The sequence below is a fragment of the Pleuronectes platessa genome, chromosome 19 (assembly GCF_947347685.1).
Source record: "Pleuronectes platessa chromosome 19, fPlePla1.1, whole genome shotgun sequence".
Taxonomy (NCBI): Eukaryota; Metazoa; Chordata; class Actinopteri; order Pleuronectiformes; family Pleuronectidae; genus Pleuronectes; species Pleuronectes platessa.
The window spans coordinates 1201714-1220935 of record NC_070644.1 but is presented as its reverse complement, the minus strand read 5'-3'; the positions used below and the strand labels follow the sequence as shown (position 1 = coordinate 1220935).

General features: G+C 41.5%; 1 protein-coding gene across 2 annotated transcripts in view; it reads left to right on the top strand.

Moving 5' to 3' along the window:
• The window catches only part of ajm1 (apical junction component 1 homolog), a 34208-nt gene extending 19346 nt beyond the window's left edge, over positions 1-14862 (top strand). For both annotated transcript variants that reach the window (XM_053411869.1, XM_053411868.1), the window contains exon 2: positions 9690-14862. In XM_053411869.1, the coding sequence (XP_053267844.1) occupies positions 9744-13010 (3267 nt within the window). In that variant the 5' untranslated portion in view covers positions 9690-9743 and the 3' untranslated portion in view covers positions 13011-14862. The remainder of the gene's footprint in view (positions 1-9689) is intronic.
• Positions 14863-19222: the final 4360 nt, after the last annotated feature.

Genomic DNA, 19222 nt, shown 5'->3' with positions numbered 1-19222 from the left:
GTTGTAGCACTAACGGGCCCGAGCTCAGAAAATTTCAAGTCTGTTGCGGTCGGTGAAAAGAGAACGTTCGATGACCAAGCGCTCGTCTCCGCGTTGCATGCATTTGCGCACTACTGCAAGATAAACGCTTAACTTCCTGTAGCCAGCAGGTGGCGCTATGATTTTAAGTCATAGTGTCTTTGTTGATGTCATCAGGTCGCGCTTCTTGTCTTACATGTGTAGTTTGGACTCGAATGGACCAAATATGTCCAATGTTTTGATGGCAAACTTTGCCACCACGCCATGGTCACACGGTATGAAGAAAAGTTAAAATTTTGATAACTTTAGATCTCCATCTTGTTTTGAAACACTCGTTTAAATTTTTATTTGATCCGATGAAAGCTCTACGACAAGTGCGTCAAAGTAAAAATGTGGAATATGGGCAAAATGGCCACTAAATCAAAAATGGCCACTAAATCCAAAATGGCGGGCTTCCTGTTTGATCTAGCATATCTATCCAAGAGACTTATTTCTTTGTCATGAAAAGACACATGTCCCTATCGATTTTTGTAGATGTCGGCCAATCGTAGTGCCGGGGCTGCACTTTAGGGGGCGCTAGTCAGTTATTTTGCCACGCCCTTTCCTTAAAACCATCTGAATATCTTCAGGGGGGGGCTGTTGATACACTCATGTAGTTTGACGGAGATGGACCCATGATCACGGAAGTTACAGCGATTTTGTGTGTCATGGCGAGCTGATGAACTTCGATGCCAAGATTAATATCCGTATGATGAAAAGTCACAGTAATCTTATGCCTTCATTATCAATGTCTTGAGACCCATTTGACACAGTTTTACATGGTTTCGCAAAGTGGATGAGGAGAAATACATCCAAGTGTAAGACGTACCAAAAACAAGACATTTCCTGCTGCCACCAGGGGACGCTGTGATTTTAAGTCCCGATTTCTGTGTAGATGTCTTCAGGTCGCGACTCTTGTCTTACATGTCTAGTCTGGACTCAATTGGACCAAATATGCAGCATTCGACACAATTGATTATCAAATTTTATTACAAAGACTTAAACAGTTAATTAACATTAATGGAGCCGCCCTTAATTGGTTTAAATCTTATTTTTCTGATCGCTCCCAATTCGTGCAAATTAATGATGAGTCATCTGTGCGCACCAAAGTTAACCATGGTGTTCCACAGGGCTCTGTGCTCGGCCCAATTTTATTCTCATTATATATGCTTCCACTAGGACAAATTCGGTAAATTTCGACTGCTATGCGGATGACACCCAGTTATACTTGTCAATAAAACTTGAACGAAGTAATCAATTAACTAAACTTCGAGCATGTCTCAAGGGCATAAAAACCTGGATGACCCGCAATTTTCTCTTATTAAACTCAGATAAAACAGAGGTTATAATATTTGGCCCTAAACACCATAGAGATACATTATCTCAAGATATAGGTGCGCTAGATGACATAGCCCTTGCTTCCAATGAAACAGTCAGGAACTTGGGAGTGATCTTTAATCCTGATTTGTCCTTTAACTCACACCTAAAACAAATTTCTAGGACAGCCTTTTTCCACTTGCGTAATATCTAAAAAATTTGACATGTCCTATCACAAAAAGATGCAGAAAAACTAGTCCACGCCTTTGTTACATCAAGACTGGACTATTGTAATTCATTACTATCAGGCTTCAGCAGTAAGTCGTTAAAGACTCTACAGCTTGTCCAAAATGCCGCAGCACGTGTCCTGACGAGAACCAAGAGAAGAGGGCACATTTCTCCAGTATTAGCATCGCTACACTGGCTTCCAGTTAAATCTAGAATATAATTTAAAATTCTCCTCACCTTCAAGGCCCTGAATAATATGGCACCTTTTTATCTTAAAGAGCTGTTAGTACCCTATCAACCCACTAGAGCACTCCGCTCCCAAAATTCAGGCTTACTTGTCGTCCCTAAAGTCTCTAAAAGTAGAGTAGGAGCCAGAGCTTTTAGCCATCAAGCCCCCCTCCTGTGGAATAATCTACTACATTCAGTTCGGGAGGCAGACACCGTTTGGTCGTTTAAGAGTAGGCTTAAAACCTTCCTTTTTGATAAAGCTTATAGTTAGAGCTAATTAATGGGGCAGAACATTACTTGTCCTATGTAAAATAGGAAGCGTTTAGTTTAAAAAGGCATAGAGGTATTGATGGCTGATCTACTGAGTGGGCCACATTGTTTTCATCGTACTACCATACAAACCAGTAGCCAGTCTGATTTACCTTGAGCCTCAGTGTACCCCCAAGTTCAGCCTGTATCATTGATTACAAGGCAAAAACCCCTGATGATGCTAAGACGCAAAGGGAATTTATGACACATGACACACGGAGCTTCTCTTTCCAGCTTCTCCTTCCTCTTCTCCATCCCTATCACATTGAAGTAAGTCATATCTCATCAGTACATGTTACTGACTTGACCCCTTCCCCGAGTCCCTTTGCTTTATCGCCCGCAGATTAGGGCGCACCATGGATTACTATTTGTGGATCGTGCATTAGAGGTCGCAATGGTGGATCTAGTAATGGCGGATTCTATATCGTGCTGGCTCATCGTAGTGGGAATGACGGATCCTTTGTCGCGTTGGAGTGAGATAATGGTGGTGGACCACGGCCGAGGCGGCGCCTGATGATGGATCTTAATAAGCGGCAGTGGACAATGACTGTGGACTATAGTGGATCCGACCAGGATGATGGATCATTATCTTGCTGGCTGCTGACCATGGACTATGATTGCAGAAGGACTACTTGACATATCGTATTGAAGTTATCCTTAAAGATGTTTACCCTCATCAATGCTGCTAAAAAACTTTAATCTTGATGATGTTTTCCTGCACTTGACATCTATTGCACGTTTGACGGTCCTGGGAGAGGGATCCCTCACATGTGGCTCTCTCTGAGGTTTCTATGTATTTTTACCCTGTTAACAGGGTTTTTAAGTAGTTTTATCTTACTCTTGCTGAGGGTTAAGGACAGAGGATGTCTCACCATTTTAAAGCCCTATGAGACGAATTGTAATTTGTTAACATGGGCTATACAAATAAAATTTGATTGATTGATTGATTGATAGTATTGTCTGTTATTGTTTGTGATTTGGGTTCTTTGTACAGATTTTGGTCAAATGATACAAATGCATCTGCCACCTTTTTGGGATGAGATACTGTTCTTGCCTATGTTGGATGAACAACCTTAGAGACAGTTCGGTTGGCCTGAGCTTTGCGAAGTTGGAAAGCTAGGAGGCGGCTGGCTCTGTTGCCCATCTCATAATATCTCTGTCTGGAGAATCGTAGAGCTCCCTCTGCTTTATAAGATAAAAGGTTATCCAAGGATTTTCTTGCCTCCTTAAGTTCTGAGGCAGTAATACTCTAGGAGCTTTATCATGTTTTCTAGGCTAAACTGATCCTCTAGTCGCTTTCTCTTCAGTTGTGATGATATCTGTATGATTTTCAATCTTATAACTGCTTTTGCTCCCTCCCATAAAATTAACGGGTTAACTTCTCCATTATCATTTGTCTCAAAATATTCTTTTAATTGTTGTCTCAAATCATCCACTGTTTCTATGTTGTTCAGTAGAGATACATTCAACCTCCAATATCTGAAGAAAGAGTACATGCCCAGGTCTATTTTCAGTATGATTGGGGCATGATCACTCAGAGTTATATGTTCAATGTGACATTCTATTACTTTATAAATGTACTGTTGAGTAAGACAGAAGCTGTCAATCCTTGAATAACTGTTGTGTACATTAGAGAAAAAACTGAAATCTTTCCCTTTAGGGTTTTTAGTTCACCATGGTTCTACAAGTCCCAGTTCAGAGATGAAATTATTCAGCGTATGTGTTTTTGGACTTTGGGGTCCTTTTTCTATTGGGTTCCTGTCCTTTTTTCCATCTTGCACTGCGTTGAAGTACCCTCCAATTACTAGCATACCTTTTGAATTGTCTGAAATGATGTTCGCAATTTCTTTGAAAAAACCTGGATCGTATTTGCTTGGAGCATATACATTCAAAATGGAAATCTCAGTTCCTCCAACACTTCCAACCACCATGACATATCTTCCTGATTTATCCTGCACCACCTTCTCTACACTAAAGGCCAGAGTTTTACTAATTAAAATCGCCACCCCTCTTTTTTTCCCATTTGAGGCACTATACACTAAATTGACCCATTCCCTCATTAATTTTATGTGTTCTTTCTCGGATAAGTGGGTTTCTTGGAGCAATGCAACTGAACATTGCATTTTCTTTAACTGATAGAATATTTGTTTCCTTATTTTAGGATGGTTTAGTCCATGGACATTATAACTCACTATGATCAATTTATCCATGTGTACCCCTTCATTCTGTCTTTAAAAGTTAACATATATTTTCCAGAGATATACAGTGCCTTGCATAAGTATTCACCCCCCTTGGACTTTTTCCCATTATGTACTGTTACTAACTGGAATTCAAATAGACTTAAATAAACTTTTTCCCGTTTGATCAACAAAACATGCATAGTACTTTGGAGGTGCAAAATAAATTTTATTGTGACACAAACAATAATGAGAACAAAAAAGTTGACATCTGTTGGGTGCATAAGTATTCACCCCCCTGTGTCAATACTTGGTAGAACCCCCTTTCGCTGCAATTACAGCTGCAAGTCTTTTGGGGTATGTCTCTACCAGCTTTGCACATCTAGAGATGGAAAGGTTTGTCCATTCTTCTTGGCAAAAAAGATGAAGCTCAGTCAGATTGGATGGAGACCGTCTGTGAACCGCAATCTTCAAGTCTTGCCATAGATTCTCTATTGGATTGAGGTCTGGGCTTTGACTGGGCCATTTTAAGACATTAACATTCTTTAATCCAAACCATTCTTTTGTAGCTCTGGCTGTATGTTTAGGGTCATTGTCCTGCTGGAAGATGAACCTCCGCCCCAGTCTCAAGTCTTTTGCAGACTGCATCAGATTTTCTTCAAGGATTTCCCTGTATTTGGCTCCATCCATCTTTCCCTCTATTCTGACCAGTTTCCCTGTACCTGCTGAAGAGAAGCATCCCCACAGCATGATGCTACCACCACCATGTTTCACTGTTGGGATGGTGTGCTCAGGGTGATGGGCAGTGTTGGGTTTTCGCCACACATAGCGTTTTGCATTGAGGCCAAAAAGTTAAATTTTGGTCTAATCTGACCAGAGCACCTTCTTCCACATGTTTGCTGTGTCTCCCACATGGCTTCTGGCAAACTCCAAACGGGATTTTGTATGGATCCCTTTCAACAATGGCTTTCTTCTTGCCACTCTTCCATAAAGGCCAGATTTGTGGAGTAGACGACTAATAGTTGTCCTGTGGACAGATTCTCCCACCTCAGCTGTGGATCTCTGCAACTCCTCCAGAGTAACCATGGGCCTCCTGGTTGCTTCTCTGATTAATTTTCTCCTTGTCCGACTCTTCAGTTTGGGTGGACGGCCTCCTCTTGGTAGGTTTGCGGTTGTGCCATATTCTTTCCATTTTCTTATGATGGATTTTATGGTGCTCAGAGAGATGTTCAAAGCTCTGGATATTTTTTTATAACCTAACCCTGCTTCATATTTCTCCACAACTTTATCCCTGACCTGTTTGGTGAGCTCCTTGGTCTTCATGATGCTGTTTGTTCAGTAATGATCTCCAACAAACTCTGAGTCCGTCACAGAACAGGTGTATTTATACTGAGATTAAATTGCAGACAGGTGGACCCTTTTTACTAATTATGTGACTTGTGAATGCAATTGGTCGCACCAGATCTTTGTTAGGGGTTTCACAGTAAAGGGGGTGAATACATATGCACTCAACACTTTTCAGATTTTTATTTGTAAATAATTGGGAAATCCATGTAATATTTCCCCCCACTTCCAAATGATGCACTATTTTGTGTTGGTCCATTACATAAATTCACGATGAAATAAATTTTAATCTGTGGTTATACCATGACAAAATGTAGAAAAGTCCAAAGGGGGTGAATACTTATGCAAGGCACTGTACCCGTATTCAAAAAACATCTTTTGTGACTGCATAATTATAAAATTCACATGTAATATCCACCATTGTGGAAAACAAGAACACACAATCAAAACAAGGAAGAAGCAGACTTCCAAAAACCAGGCTGATCTAACAAACATAAAATCAGTCTCAACAAGGATGAAGAGTTGTGACAGTTCTCTCCGGGGGTGTGCACACAGTACGACTAGCCTACACTCAAGTCCGACATCTTTGCTATAGCCTGTAATGCTCGCCAAAGTGAAGTGTAAAGAAACAAAAGAGAAAAGGCTCCTCGGTTGAGGAGAACTAGTTTTTTACATAATGTTAATAAACTTTCTATGATAAAACTAGCCAGAACATATTAATCTTACCAACTAAGCTGAATCTTCATTTCCTTCAAAATCTACTCACAGCCCAGTGTGTTTTTACTTGTTCCTTCGTTATTACCGTGAAGGAAGCTCTTCAAATCTGCATTGGTCATCACGTTCGCTCTGTTTGATGTTGAAGTCTCAGCCCAGCTATTCCGTAAAAAAAACGGGACGGGAGACGCCCGGAACGTCTCCCGTTCGTCAAGGTGCACATGGATACCGATCCCATCAAGTGTTTGTGCCGCATCCGACAGTGTCATGAAGGTCTTTGCTCCGGACCTCAGGTGAATTTTCAGCTTGGCAGGGAACGGCGATTGAGCTTTTATGTTCTTCTCTTTAAGCTGCTTTATCACCTCCCTTACTTGCTCACGTTTCTTCTGGATGTCAGACGTGTAGACTTGGTCAAAGAAGATCTTCAGCCCTTTATATATCACTCCTCCTCGGTGTTTCCATGCTTCCTGAATGACCCATTTCTTAGTTCTGTAGTCGAGGAATCTGACGATGATTGACCTCAGCATATCGTTGTTTTGTTTATCTTCTGTTACTCCGTATATACAGAGATTGTTGCGTCTCGCTCTGGACTCGAGATGCATACATTTTGCTGTTAGGCTAGCATCTCGTTGTAGCAAATAGCGAAAGGGTCTTTCATGTCTTTGTGTCTTATCTTTGGCAGCACCCAGCCTTTGTTCGTATTCTGTCTCTCGTTGCTCAAGCTGTGTCGTCCTTTCAGCTACCTCACTGAGCGGAGTTTCTACTCTTGCTAATACATTTTTGGTGTCTTCAGAGTGCTCCTTTCTGAATGTGCGCAACTCGGCTAGCACAGCCGCCATGTTCTCTTCATTACCTGAGTCACTTTGACTTTGTTGGTCTTTGTAGGGTTTTGGAGTTTTGGGGTTCTTCTTTTCTGTCTCACTTCGAACACTAGTCATCATGGTTAGTTGTTGTGAGTAGTTTAGATGGGAAACAAAAGTGTTATAACATTTTTGGCTGGTTTTTAAAAAGTTCTCCTCCGGGAGCTTCTGGATCAGGCTGTTTCCTCGGTCATGACGTCACGGGAAGTCCCGGTTTTTCCTTTGATTCTCACTTAAAACAAATTTCTAGGACAGCCTTCTTTCAATTACGTAACTTCTCAAAAATCTGACATGTCCTTTCTCAAAAAGACACAGAAAAACTAGTCCACGCCTTTGTAACATTCAGACTTGATTATTGTTATTCCTTAATACCTGAGCTGATAATACCTTATCAATCCACTAGAGCACTGCTCTCCCAGAATTCAGGCTTACTTGTTGTCCCTAAAGTCTCTAAAAGTAGAGTAGGAGCCAGAGCTTTCAGCTATCAAGCTCCTCTCCTGTGGGATCATCTCCCAGTTTCAGTTTGGGATGCAGACACCCTCTCTACATTTAAGAGTAGGTGTGGAGCTGCTTTTGTTGAAATGCGGACTGTGCACTCCAAATACAAATACTTCCAGCCTGTAAACGTTCCCACACATGATCGAATATGCTGGATCATGTTTACAGCAACATCCGTGTTGCATACTAACCTATCCCTCACCCCCACTTTGGACTCTCAGACCACATATCCCTGTTCCTGTACCCAGCCCACAGACAAAGACTCAAACAAACAAATCCAGTGACTAAACAAGTTAAACTCTGGTCTTCAGAAACAGAGCATCATGCAGGACTGTTTCTCACAGACAGACTGGGATGTGTTTAAAGCTGCAGCCACACTGGATGATTCTCCCATCAACATACAGGAGGTGGCTAAATGTGTGACTGGGTACATTAGCACCTGTGTTGATTACATTGTGCCCACCATAAAGCTCAGGAAGTTTCTAAACTCAGGACATGGATTCAGGTTATTTATTCACTGTAGAAACCTGTAGAAACCAACATGTAGTTTTGCTGTGGTTATTTTCACCTCTCTTTGCTCCGTTCTTAAGCCCTCAGTAATAGAAAACCACACTGTTCATACTTTTCTCTCCGTATGTATAAAACACAGTTTACAACACAGAAGCAATTACAAACATTTTTTCAAGCATAAGCAGCATATACAGCAGTGACACATTGTCGGGTAAATGTAGAAAGGTGACTTTGGTCGAGTTATTAAATCAAAAAGGAAAACCACATACCTGTAGAAACCAACATATAGATTTGCTGTGGTTATTTTCACCTCTCTTTGCTCTGTTCTTCAGCCTACAAAATAGAATAAATTTACTTCAAAGGCTGGCGGCACCATCGCGTAACATACATCTCCGGGAACATTAAATTACAACATTGACAAAACATATAAACATTCATATCAACAGCGCAATGTACTTATATATACAACATGCAATTTACACCGGTCATTTCTCAAGGAAAACTATAAAACAGCACAGAGCTTTTCCACAGGTGATAAAATGTACAAATACAAATCATAAATAAAAATAAATAAAGTACATTCCTATCTCTGTTACACCCGGTCTCTTGCATTGCGATCGGGGAACGAGATGGATTACAAAACAGCAAAGTACAGACTGAGAAAAAACATCAAAAGGCTAAAAAGCAGTACAAGGAGAAACTGGACGGCTTATACTCTACTGCTGATGTCGGGCGGATGTGGCTGGGCCTGCAACACATCACAGAGTAAAAAGGGCACCACCACAGAGATCAGCAATCCCAACACCATTCTTCCTGAACAGCTCAACCAATTCTACGCCCCGCTTCGAGACCTCCGTAAGCAGCACACTGGGAATGCACTCACACACCCAGACTATCCCTGAGTGGGCCCTCAGGGCATGTGCTACGGAGCTGGCTGATGTTTTCACCTCCATCTTCAACCTCTCAGTAGCAGACCAAAGTCATCTGAGTACTATGTAACACAAAATCCTGCTGCTGAATCAGAACATCAATACAAACTTCTATGGACAAATCCATCAATATGTTTCCTCATGAAAGCTTAAATTTGCAATATTTACACATGATATTATCTTTTTGTGTGAATATTGTCAAGGTTGTTTAATATTTCAGAATTGGTGTCGTAGGGGCAGCTCTGGCTGAGTGGTAGACTGATGTCCTCCAACCAGAAGGTTGGCATTTCCATCCCAGTCTTCCCCATCTGCATGCCGAAGTGTCCTTGGACAGATGCTGAACCCCGAATTGCCCCTCATAGAACAAAAAAGTGCTGCTAATGGATGCACTGTATGAATCTGTGTGAATGGGTGAAGAGCAAACTGTAATGTAAAGCGCTTCAGTCATTAAGAATACTAGTATGCTTTTTAATGTCTGTCCAAATGTCACTGACAGAAGTTCTTTGTTTTCTCTCCAGGTGAAATCAACATTACAGCAACTTGATGGAGATAAATAGAGGATTCCCTTTAAGATGACACGTACAGACCCACCTGACATACTCCTATCAACTGTGCATCGAGATATTGAAGTGATTCCCATTTCTTCCCACTTCGAGTCCTTGCAATGTGATGCTATAAATTTCAGCACACTGGAGGACAGTAAGAGTAACATCAATAAAAGGCACTGCTATACCTTTGACTGTAAGTCATTGGATTTCCCAAAATCACACAAATATTCAATGGAGTCCCCATACAGGAAGGCTGACAAGCATGCAGCCAACCAAGATGTTGCGTGGAATGCTTTGGGCCAGCAACAGAGATACCGCTTTTCTGCTCCAGACATTTTTAGCAATAGGTTAACTTCTCAACCAATGGCTGCTGATATAGCCAGTGAGTTAGTTGTCTCTGAACAAAAAAGAAGGACCAGGTCAAAGAGTGCCCCCCGGGTCCAGACCAGTCTCACTCCTGTGTCTTTTGAAGGGTGCTCATCTTCAGGGAGAAAGGGTAGAGAATCCCTAAGGGCTGCAAGAGACTCTCGCTGGAGACCAGAAGTATCCCCACGTAGGGAATCATCATATGCGGCAACTAGGGGCCATATGCATGAAGTACATCCCATTAAGTTACAGCCTCAAATGGGTGACAGCAGTGGATATTCACCTCACTTTGCTGCTGATAATTCAGAGGATGGAGTACTAGATAAACCAGCAACTAGCCCTCATGTTAGGTGTCGGGTGGACATCAAACCTGATGACGCAGCATTACATCATTCAGGACCGAAACAGTGTAAATCTCAAGTGGACATACAATGGCAGAGGCACCACAGTGGGGCAAGTAGGAGTCTCACTGTACCACGCCATTTCTCCTACTCTAGAACACCAACCCCCACTGACTCATTAGGTACAGAGAGTAGGCAAATGTATCCTTATTCCCGCAGCTTGCCAAATAGTTACTTACAACCCATGGAAACTCACTCACAAAGAATGCCCTCATCAAGTGATTACTATGGAAGGGAAAGAAGAGCTCATTCCAGTCCTAATGTGCCAACCAAGTTCTTTTATGCAGACAACCCAGGAAGATATGTTACTACTGTTCCTCCTCAACCAAGTTCTTACTTTCAGGACGAACGTTACACACCAGGACAAACATATACTCCAAAAGTGCAATATGTGCAAGATCCAAGGACTCGAACTTTGCATGCTGTAGCTACAAGACCATATTATCCTGAAATGGAGTCCTATCCATACTCTGTGAAGACAGGATATCCCAAACCCTATACAGCAAATGAACCAGGGTCGTACATCATACAGACACCTCCAACTAGAATATTTTACGGGGATGATCCAAGGTCTTATCAGGTCCAGACTGCTCCACCGAGGTTTTATTATTCCAGTGACATGTATACAAATCCACCTGAGCACCATATCCCAGCAAGGGCATATTACACAGAGGGCCGAAGACATGCTCGAGTTATCCAGGCTCAAACTGATGATTGGTATGGTTCAGATGCATCTGGTTATTCCACCAATCCTGCCTCTTATGTATCTCAAGTCACTCCAACCAGAGTTCGGCAAGAGCCTGTGTTAGCACCTTGGTATACCAGCCCATGTGGAGAAACTCAAAGAATTGGCACAGATTCTAAATCTTACTCAAGGTCCTGGGATAATATTCTTAACTATCATGTAGAGAAGGAACAACCTCTTCCTGTGCAGCGGGGTCAGAGCTATGAGGATCTTCTGGACTCCAGGAAGCCTGCAGAAGCCACAGGTGACAAACCTCAGCCAGTGGTAGTTAATCTCTCCAGTTCCCCAAGACGCTATGCAGCCTTATCAATGTCAGATAACTCACTCGTTGACAAAAGCCCAACAGAGATTTCAAAGGGCAGTACCAGTAAACTCTGGTTTGTCACTCCAGAAATAACAATCACTGATAATGACATTCGAACCGGGAACCTTAATAAGGCTGAAGGTAGGTCCACTAGATGGGACATTCTTGACTCCAGAAGCACCAAGGGTCAAGAACTGTCTCCCTGTGACTTTGAAAGCTCAACCAAAGAGAAGACACATGACAATGCCTCACTACAGCAAAGCCTAGAACAACTTGATGAACTTCTGGCAGATCTTGTGACAGATTACAAGCCACCGAGTAGAAGGGCAAGCGAAGACATTTTGGATCAACTTAAAAAGTTAATTGATGAGGAAGAAGCAGTATCTCTGTCCAGAAAAAGTTCAAGGGCAGGTACAGAGGAACCAGCTCCTCTTGACAAGCAGCCAACCTCAATAAAAATACATCCTGATCCTTTTCAAGAGATGGATGGGGCCAGTGATGCAATGAAGAGTGCAGATGAGTGCTCCCCAGATCAGAGCCCAGATGAGGATGATACAATGATGTGCTCAAACAACAGATGTCGGAGGACAGAAACCCTCTTCAATGCTTGCTTATATTTTAAATCCTGCCACAGCTGCTATACCTACTACTGCTCTCGAAACTGTCGCAGAGAGGACTGGGATATTCATAAAGAGAGCTGCTTGTATGGAAGAATTGGAAGCACATGCCGTCACATCATCAAACACTGCCGTGAAACTGTTGAAGTCCACAAAGCCTTCTCCCGGATTGCCAAAGTTGGTTACCTTTCTCGAGGTAGAGGGGTTCTCTTCCTTGGTTTTCCAAACCCGGCATCATCTAGTAATTTCCTGCAGTATGGCCTTGATAGTCTACTTATGTCTCCTACATATCTATCCCTTCGAGAGCTTGATAGCTTCAAGGACAACCTAGGGGAGTACTGTAAGGAGCTTCAGCAAGCTGGTAAAGAGTATGACCCAAATGAATGCTTCATCCTGAATGTATCAATCGCTGTTGGTGACATATTGGCTGATGGGCCATCACCAAGGAACCAAGCTCCGACTGTCAGAAAATATGCAAAGGTTGCTCTGGCTTCTTTTAGCCCTGAGCGAACAGTTAACAAGAAAGAAAGTGACATGGAAACACTCATACTGACTCCACCCCCAGGAACAGCAGATATCGACAAAGACGGAGAGGAAGGCAGAAAGGCCAGGGAAATCTGTTTTATCAATATACAGCGAGAGTTAAGAATTCGAGGGGTTTTCTTACGCCATGAATACCCACAGGTATATCAACAGCTCTGTGAGTTTGTGGAACGTAACAGAAGGTTCACACCCACTACTATTTATCCCATTGACAAAAGGACTGGTAAACAGTTTTTGTGCATGATTATGGCTGGCTCTGAACCAAGGACATTAGACTGGGTAGGGGCCCCGCATCTCCTTGATGACATTATTTAAGTATGCCTTTTGTTGTAAGTATATATGTTAGAAATACATATATATATTGTTATGCATATTTAGATATCAATTAATTATAAACATTTGTAGACAAATATTTTGTTATGGAATTTAGTCTTAGTATTAGTCTTTATCAGAATAATTCCTGTCAGATCGAGAATGAGTTCAGTACACACAATTTATTTTTTATCTTTTTAAAGGGTGATGTACTGTTACAACACATTTCCTTTAGAGGGATAACAAACAATTTTGGTTTTGATTTTTTTAATTATTATTACCAACTACTATGTGTTCTTCGTAGCTTAGTCTCTTTTAATGACAGTCATTTTCTTCATATATCTATACATACTTCAATAATATCCCATTCAGAAAAAAACATTATTTTCTTAGTTACATAAGTACTTTCTATGCAAAGATGCTATTTGAGTTAGTACCACATTCTTGTACAAGGATTTCTTTTATGATATTATTTGATATTAAATTATATTATATTCAGATAAAAGGTTGGAACCTTTGATTGCAACTGAAATCCTCATCATAAGAAAATGATGAAAATGGAAAGTACTTTAAACATCTATAATCGTTGTTTGGGTAAGAAAACTATATTGAGAGTTGACCTTTTCTTCCCTACTGAGTCTAATGGCATACTTTTTAGGTGAATTTCTGTAGTTTTGTAATAATGCAAACTGGAATCTGGAGCAGTGCTGAACTTGACAGCAACCTCCTCAATAGATATGAAATGGTGCCAGTTACCAGTCACACAATGTGTCGGCCTGTACTGTTTAGTTTTCAACACTGTGAATAGTAAGAGTTATCTATTACAAAAAGAAAACTTGGTATGATACCAAAAAATCATGCAATTTCCTAGAACGCTGAAGTTGTATTTTTCAATATGTTTGCAAATTAAAATATATGAATTAGGAGCAGAAGTTATTGTCCTTAGAACATGTTGAGCCAGATTTGGCACAGTAGCTATATGGTATGTAAATGCTTGAAGATGACATTTGTTGTGTATTTGTGCTGCACTAGATTTACTATGTGTGATTTATGCTGCCCATTTTTTGTTTTAGAAAATCTGAAAAATTCAATTTTTCAGTGTTAGGGTTTTAGAAACCTTTATCAATGCAACTTATCCATGTTGCCTCGTTCTTTTTAGTCCACTTTCTTGATTTTATTTTTGTAGCATCCTAAATCCCATATTTCCTTAAAGCATACTGATGATGATATGAAACTTACAGTAATTGAAAATCAACAGTCTAACTGGAACATACTATATGTTTGAAATATTCAAACTTCTCAAAACTGACCTAATTAACAAACGACCCATCTGAAAGATGGGCAGGAGCATTAGTCAATCAGTTGAAAATGAATAAGCTGTTTTCTGACAGTTGTCAATCATGTTTCCCCATTTAAACCTTTTTCCTTGTTAAATCAGCATAGCTTACAGTTTTCAAGGAAATGTATAATGAAACTAGAAGAAATACATACAGTTTATATTTGAATTTTTTTTTTTTAGCTGACAGGATGTGCTGTACAGATTCAGTGAAAATTTCCTGACTGTATGTGATTCTGTTTTCTATGCTCTGATCTCATTTAACATGATAGTGGTGATAGTAACTTGCTTGACAAATGGACTTGTGAAAGTGAAGACTACTATGCTGTGTATGTAAAATCAAATGAATTTTACATTTTGTTAGTTGTTCAAATCAAAAAGCAACGAAAATGAGACCTCACATGTCGAGAAAATCCTATAATCTTGTATTTTTTTATACTTTCAACGTATGTGACTGAGTGTGTCTATTTATAAAACATAACTAATAAATGGAATGGAACTCTGTTCTGAGGTCTGCCAGCTGAGTCATTGATGTTTTAATTTCAGAGTCGAGATGTGCTCTTTGTACAGAATTTAGTTTACTTAAATTTTATATAATTAGAGAGATAATGAGATCATTAATGAAAATTTGTTTTGTACTGTAGGGTCTGTTCATTTAATTATTAAATTTATCAATAAGAATATACAAATGGACACTTATGATGTGCTTTCTGATACTAATTCCCAAGGGAAGCATATTTTAAGTGAAAAGTATATATCCCAGCCCAGGACTTTGTGGAACTCTGTGATTAACTTGGTACATGTTAGCAACGACCATGGAAGAGTCATTGCTATCATGAACAAACATGAATCGATCTTAAAAAATATTATTTAAACCAGCCTAGTGCTGATTCTTTAATCCCTATAGCATATTCCAGTGTCATAAACATCTGTAATAAGTGTATTAAAACCTAGAAGGACTCAAATAGTGACAGGTCAATTGTCTGAGGCCATGAGAATGTGAGGGCTGATATCTAGAGCACTGCCCAAGGTGGGTTTAGACAGGTCCCTGCCTTAGATAATTGGATAATTACTGTCTCTTGGGTGAACTTGAGTTAGCCTGAGATTGTGGCCCGGTAACAATGCATGTATTATGGTAACTACTTTACTGTGAGTTGTAGCGAAAGATACTGACTCTGGGACTGGAGGGTTGTGAAGTTGAAGCCTAGTGAGAGGAGTTGCTGATGCGAGATTTAAATTGGTGGTATTTGGCATAAGCTGAACTGTGGCTGGATCAAAATGGCAAATAGAAGTGGGGACTCAGAGGATGATTAAATCAATCAATCAATCAATCAATCAAATTTTATTTGTATAGCCCATATTCACAAATTACAATTCGTCTCATAGGGCTTTAACAGGGTGTGACATCCTCTGTCCTTAACCCTCAGCAAGAGTAAGGAAAAACTACTAAAAACCCTTTTAACAGGGTAAAAATACGTAGAAACCTCAGAGAGCGCCACATGTGAGGGATCCCTCTCCCTGGACGGACAGAAGTGCAATAGATGCCACGTGCAGGAAAACATCATCAAGATTAAAGTCTTCAAGATTAAAGATTAAAGTCTCTAGCAGCATTTGATGAGGGTAAGCATCCCGAAGGACAACCCCAACATGACATGCCAAGCAGTCCCGCTGCAATCACAGTCCATGGTCAGCAACCAGCAGGACCACGATCCACCATACAGACCAGAACGCCACTCCAGTCCTCAGTCACCGTCCACCACCACCCACCACGAGCCGCCGCCACGGTCCTGGTCCAATGCCCGTACCCGATACCAACGCGACACAGGGTCCGCCACCACCACCACCATCAGCCCACACGACACAGAATCCGCCACACTGGATCCACCACCGCGACCCCCGGTGCGCGATCCACAAACCGCAATCCATGGTGCGCCCACAGAGGCCCTGGATCTGCTGGTGATAAAGCAAAGGGATTCCGGGGAAGGGGGATAGGGATGGAGAAGAGGAAGGAGAAGCTGGAAAAAGAAGCTCCGTGTGTCATGTGTCATAAAATAGAACAGAGAATGTATGGACATGGAGAGTCAATAGTTACGATAAGGTAGAGGGCAAACCGGGTAATGATCCAAGCTCAGCAGGAAGCTATAGACTGACTGCTTTGACTTCACATTGAGGGAAAATCATGAAAAAAATTATGAAGGATCGGGATATGGATTAATTGTTAAAAAATATTTGTGTGGTTTTTTTTTAAGAAAGAAGCACAACTGACTCAGCCCTGTGTTTAGATAATAAAATAAGGAAAGCACAGATTAATAAAGAAGCCTTAATAGCTATGATTTTGATGTTGGGAAGGCATATACCATGATATGGTGTTAAGTTATTGCAAACGGGAATATGTCATCCCAATTCTCATCCTCCTCGACCTCAGCGCAGCATTTGATACCATCTCACACCCTCTGCTCCTGGACCACCTGGCTGGCATTGGAATCACTGGCACTGCACTCTCCTGGTTCACATCATACCTCAATGACAGCCAACAATTCGTGCAACTAAGGAACCACAAGTCTGGGTGTTCGGGTGTTTCACACGGAGTGCCCCAGGGGTCAGTCTTGGGTCCCCTTCTTTTCACCATTTACCTCCTCCCCCTGGGCACACTCCTCCGTCACCATGGTGTCCATTTTCATTGCTACGCCGAGGACACACAGATCTACATCTCCTCTAAACCGACCGCTGCCATCCCTCCTACCTCCCTCATCACCTGCCTTGATGACATCCGGAGCTGGATGAGCAGGAACTTCCTAAAGCTAAACGGCAATAAAACTGAGGCCCTGCTCATCGGCTCAAAATCCATCATCACCAAATCCCAACACACCCCAGCTCTACCCATCATCGTCGACGGATTCCCTGTACCCTTCTCCCCCCAAGTCAAGAGCCTCTGCGTCATTCTGGACAGCACGCTTTCATTTGCACCCCATATTCAAAACATCACCCGAACTGCATTTTTCCACCTCCGCAACATCTCCAGACTCCGCCCATCACTGACCCAGTCCAGCACCGAAATCCTGGTCCACTCATCTGTCACATCCCGCATCGACTACTGCAATGCTCTCCTCACCGGACTCCCCACCAAACTCATCAACAGACTGCAAATCATTCAGAACTCGGCCGCCCGGATCATCACCTGTACCAAATCATCGGATCACATCACTCCTGTACTCATCCAACTTCACTGGCTCCCTGTACAATACCGCATCGACTACAAAAACCTTCTCCTCACCTATAAAGCTCTCCACAATCTAGCCCCCACTTACCTCTACGACAGGGGTGTCCAAACTTTTCATCCCGAGGGCCACATACAGAAAAAAATTTGAAGGTCTGGGCCACTCACGCCGCCACGCCCCCCTGCCCTGGAGCGGAATGTTGACAGTGCACCTCAATCGCGTCGCTTAGGGCGGGGGGGGCGTGGCGGCGTTCTGAGGGTACAGCTGGCAGGTCAGGGGTGAGTTGGGAGCCACTTAGTATCAAAACTGAGAAGTACAATATAGTGGGCCATAGTCCATTACATTACAATTCATTTAGCTGACGTTTTTATCCAAAGCGATTTACAATCAGTGCATTCAAGGGTAGGGGAGAGCGGGGTAATGTGAGACATCGGGTAATGTGAGACACCCCCTGTATCTAGGCAACATAAGACATTTGTGGTCATGTGATGATTATGTTTTCAAGTCACCCCCATTCCACCCTTGCCATGAAGGAGAAGTTGGTGCTGGTGCTGTGGTTAGAATGTTTTTTCACAAAGTAAATTTTCTTGCTTTGAACTTAATCAACTGTTGTGTACAAAAAAATTGATCCAGGTAGAAAAACTTTTATCATATATGTTGATGAACTTCGAACATATAAAACCATGTGATTGATGCTATCTGAAGATTAGCCTGAATTGCTAAGAGATGTTTTTTTTCTAAAATGATGGCTGTGGGGTAAAGTGAGACAAATGCTCTGGGGTAAAGTGAGACATGTAGCACAAGTTAAGTTTAGTCTTAAACATATTCTAGTGTTATATTATATTACATATGTTTTATTTTTAATGCCATAAACATTGTAGAAAAGCCATCATGCCAAGAAATTACACCAGGAAGACAACCTGGGGCCAAGCACCCCTCCCAGAGATGGAGAGTTTAGCCGCTGAGGTCATGCAAGGAAAGAAGTCCTTAAGAAAAGCTGGAAGGGATAGAAATATTGATAAGACAACCCTCAAAAGATTCATAAAGAAAAAAGAGAAAGGGGAAGTAAAATCAGTAGCCTGGGGTGCAGTAGCTGAGGTAAAGAGAATATTCACAGATGAGATGGAGGAGGAGCTTGCCAAACACTTGAAACAACTAGCTGATCAGTTCCATGGCCTTGCACAAGTGAACTGGCATTTGAATTCGCAGAGAAAAACAATATCCCTGCCCCGGCCAATTGGACAGAGAAACAATGTGCAGGTAAGCTATGGTGTGCAAGATATCACATGAATCATAATAATCATAAATGTGCTTAATTTATGTGTTCTTATGGTAGTTTTAAAGTGGAAAAAGTAAGTGGATCACTTTACCCCCTTGATTTCTCTGGTCTGTCTCCCTTTACCCCTAAGCTGGGGTAAAGTGAGAAACAAGACCAAGATCTAAAAAAACAATCTTAAAAAACAATCATATTTTAACTGCCCTTTGTCCTGAAGACATTCTGATCATTTCCATTGCTAAGAAACATCCTGAATTAATGGGAAATGTTTACATTTTACTGATATATTCAATCAGGTTGAAAAGTGTTAAGAGTGTTGATTATTGTATGATGTTTAAAGGGCAGCGAGTGGAGAGCCAGCATCAACAACTAAATGTAGTGGATT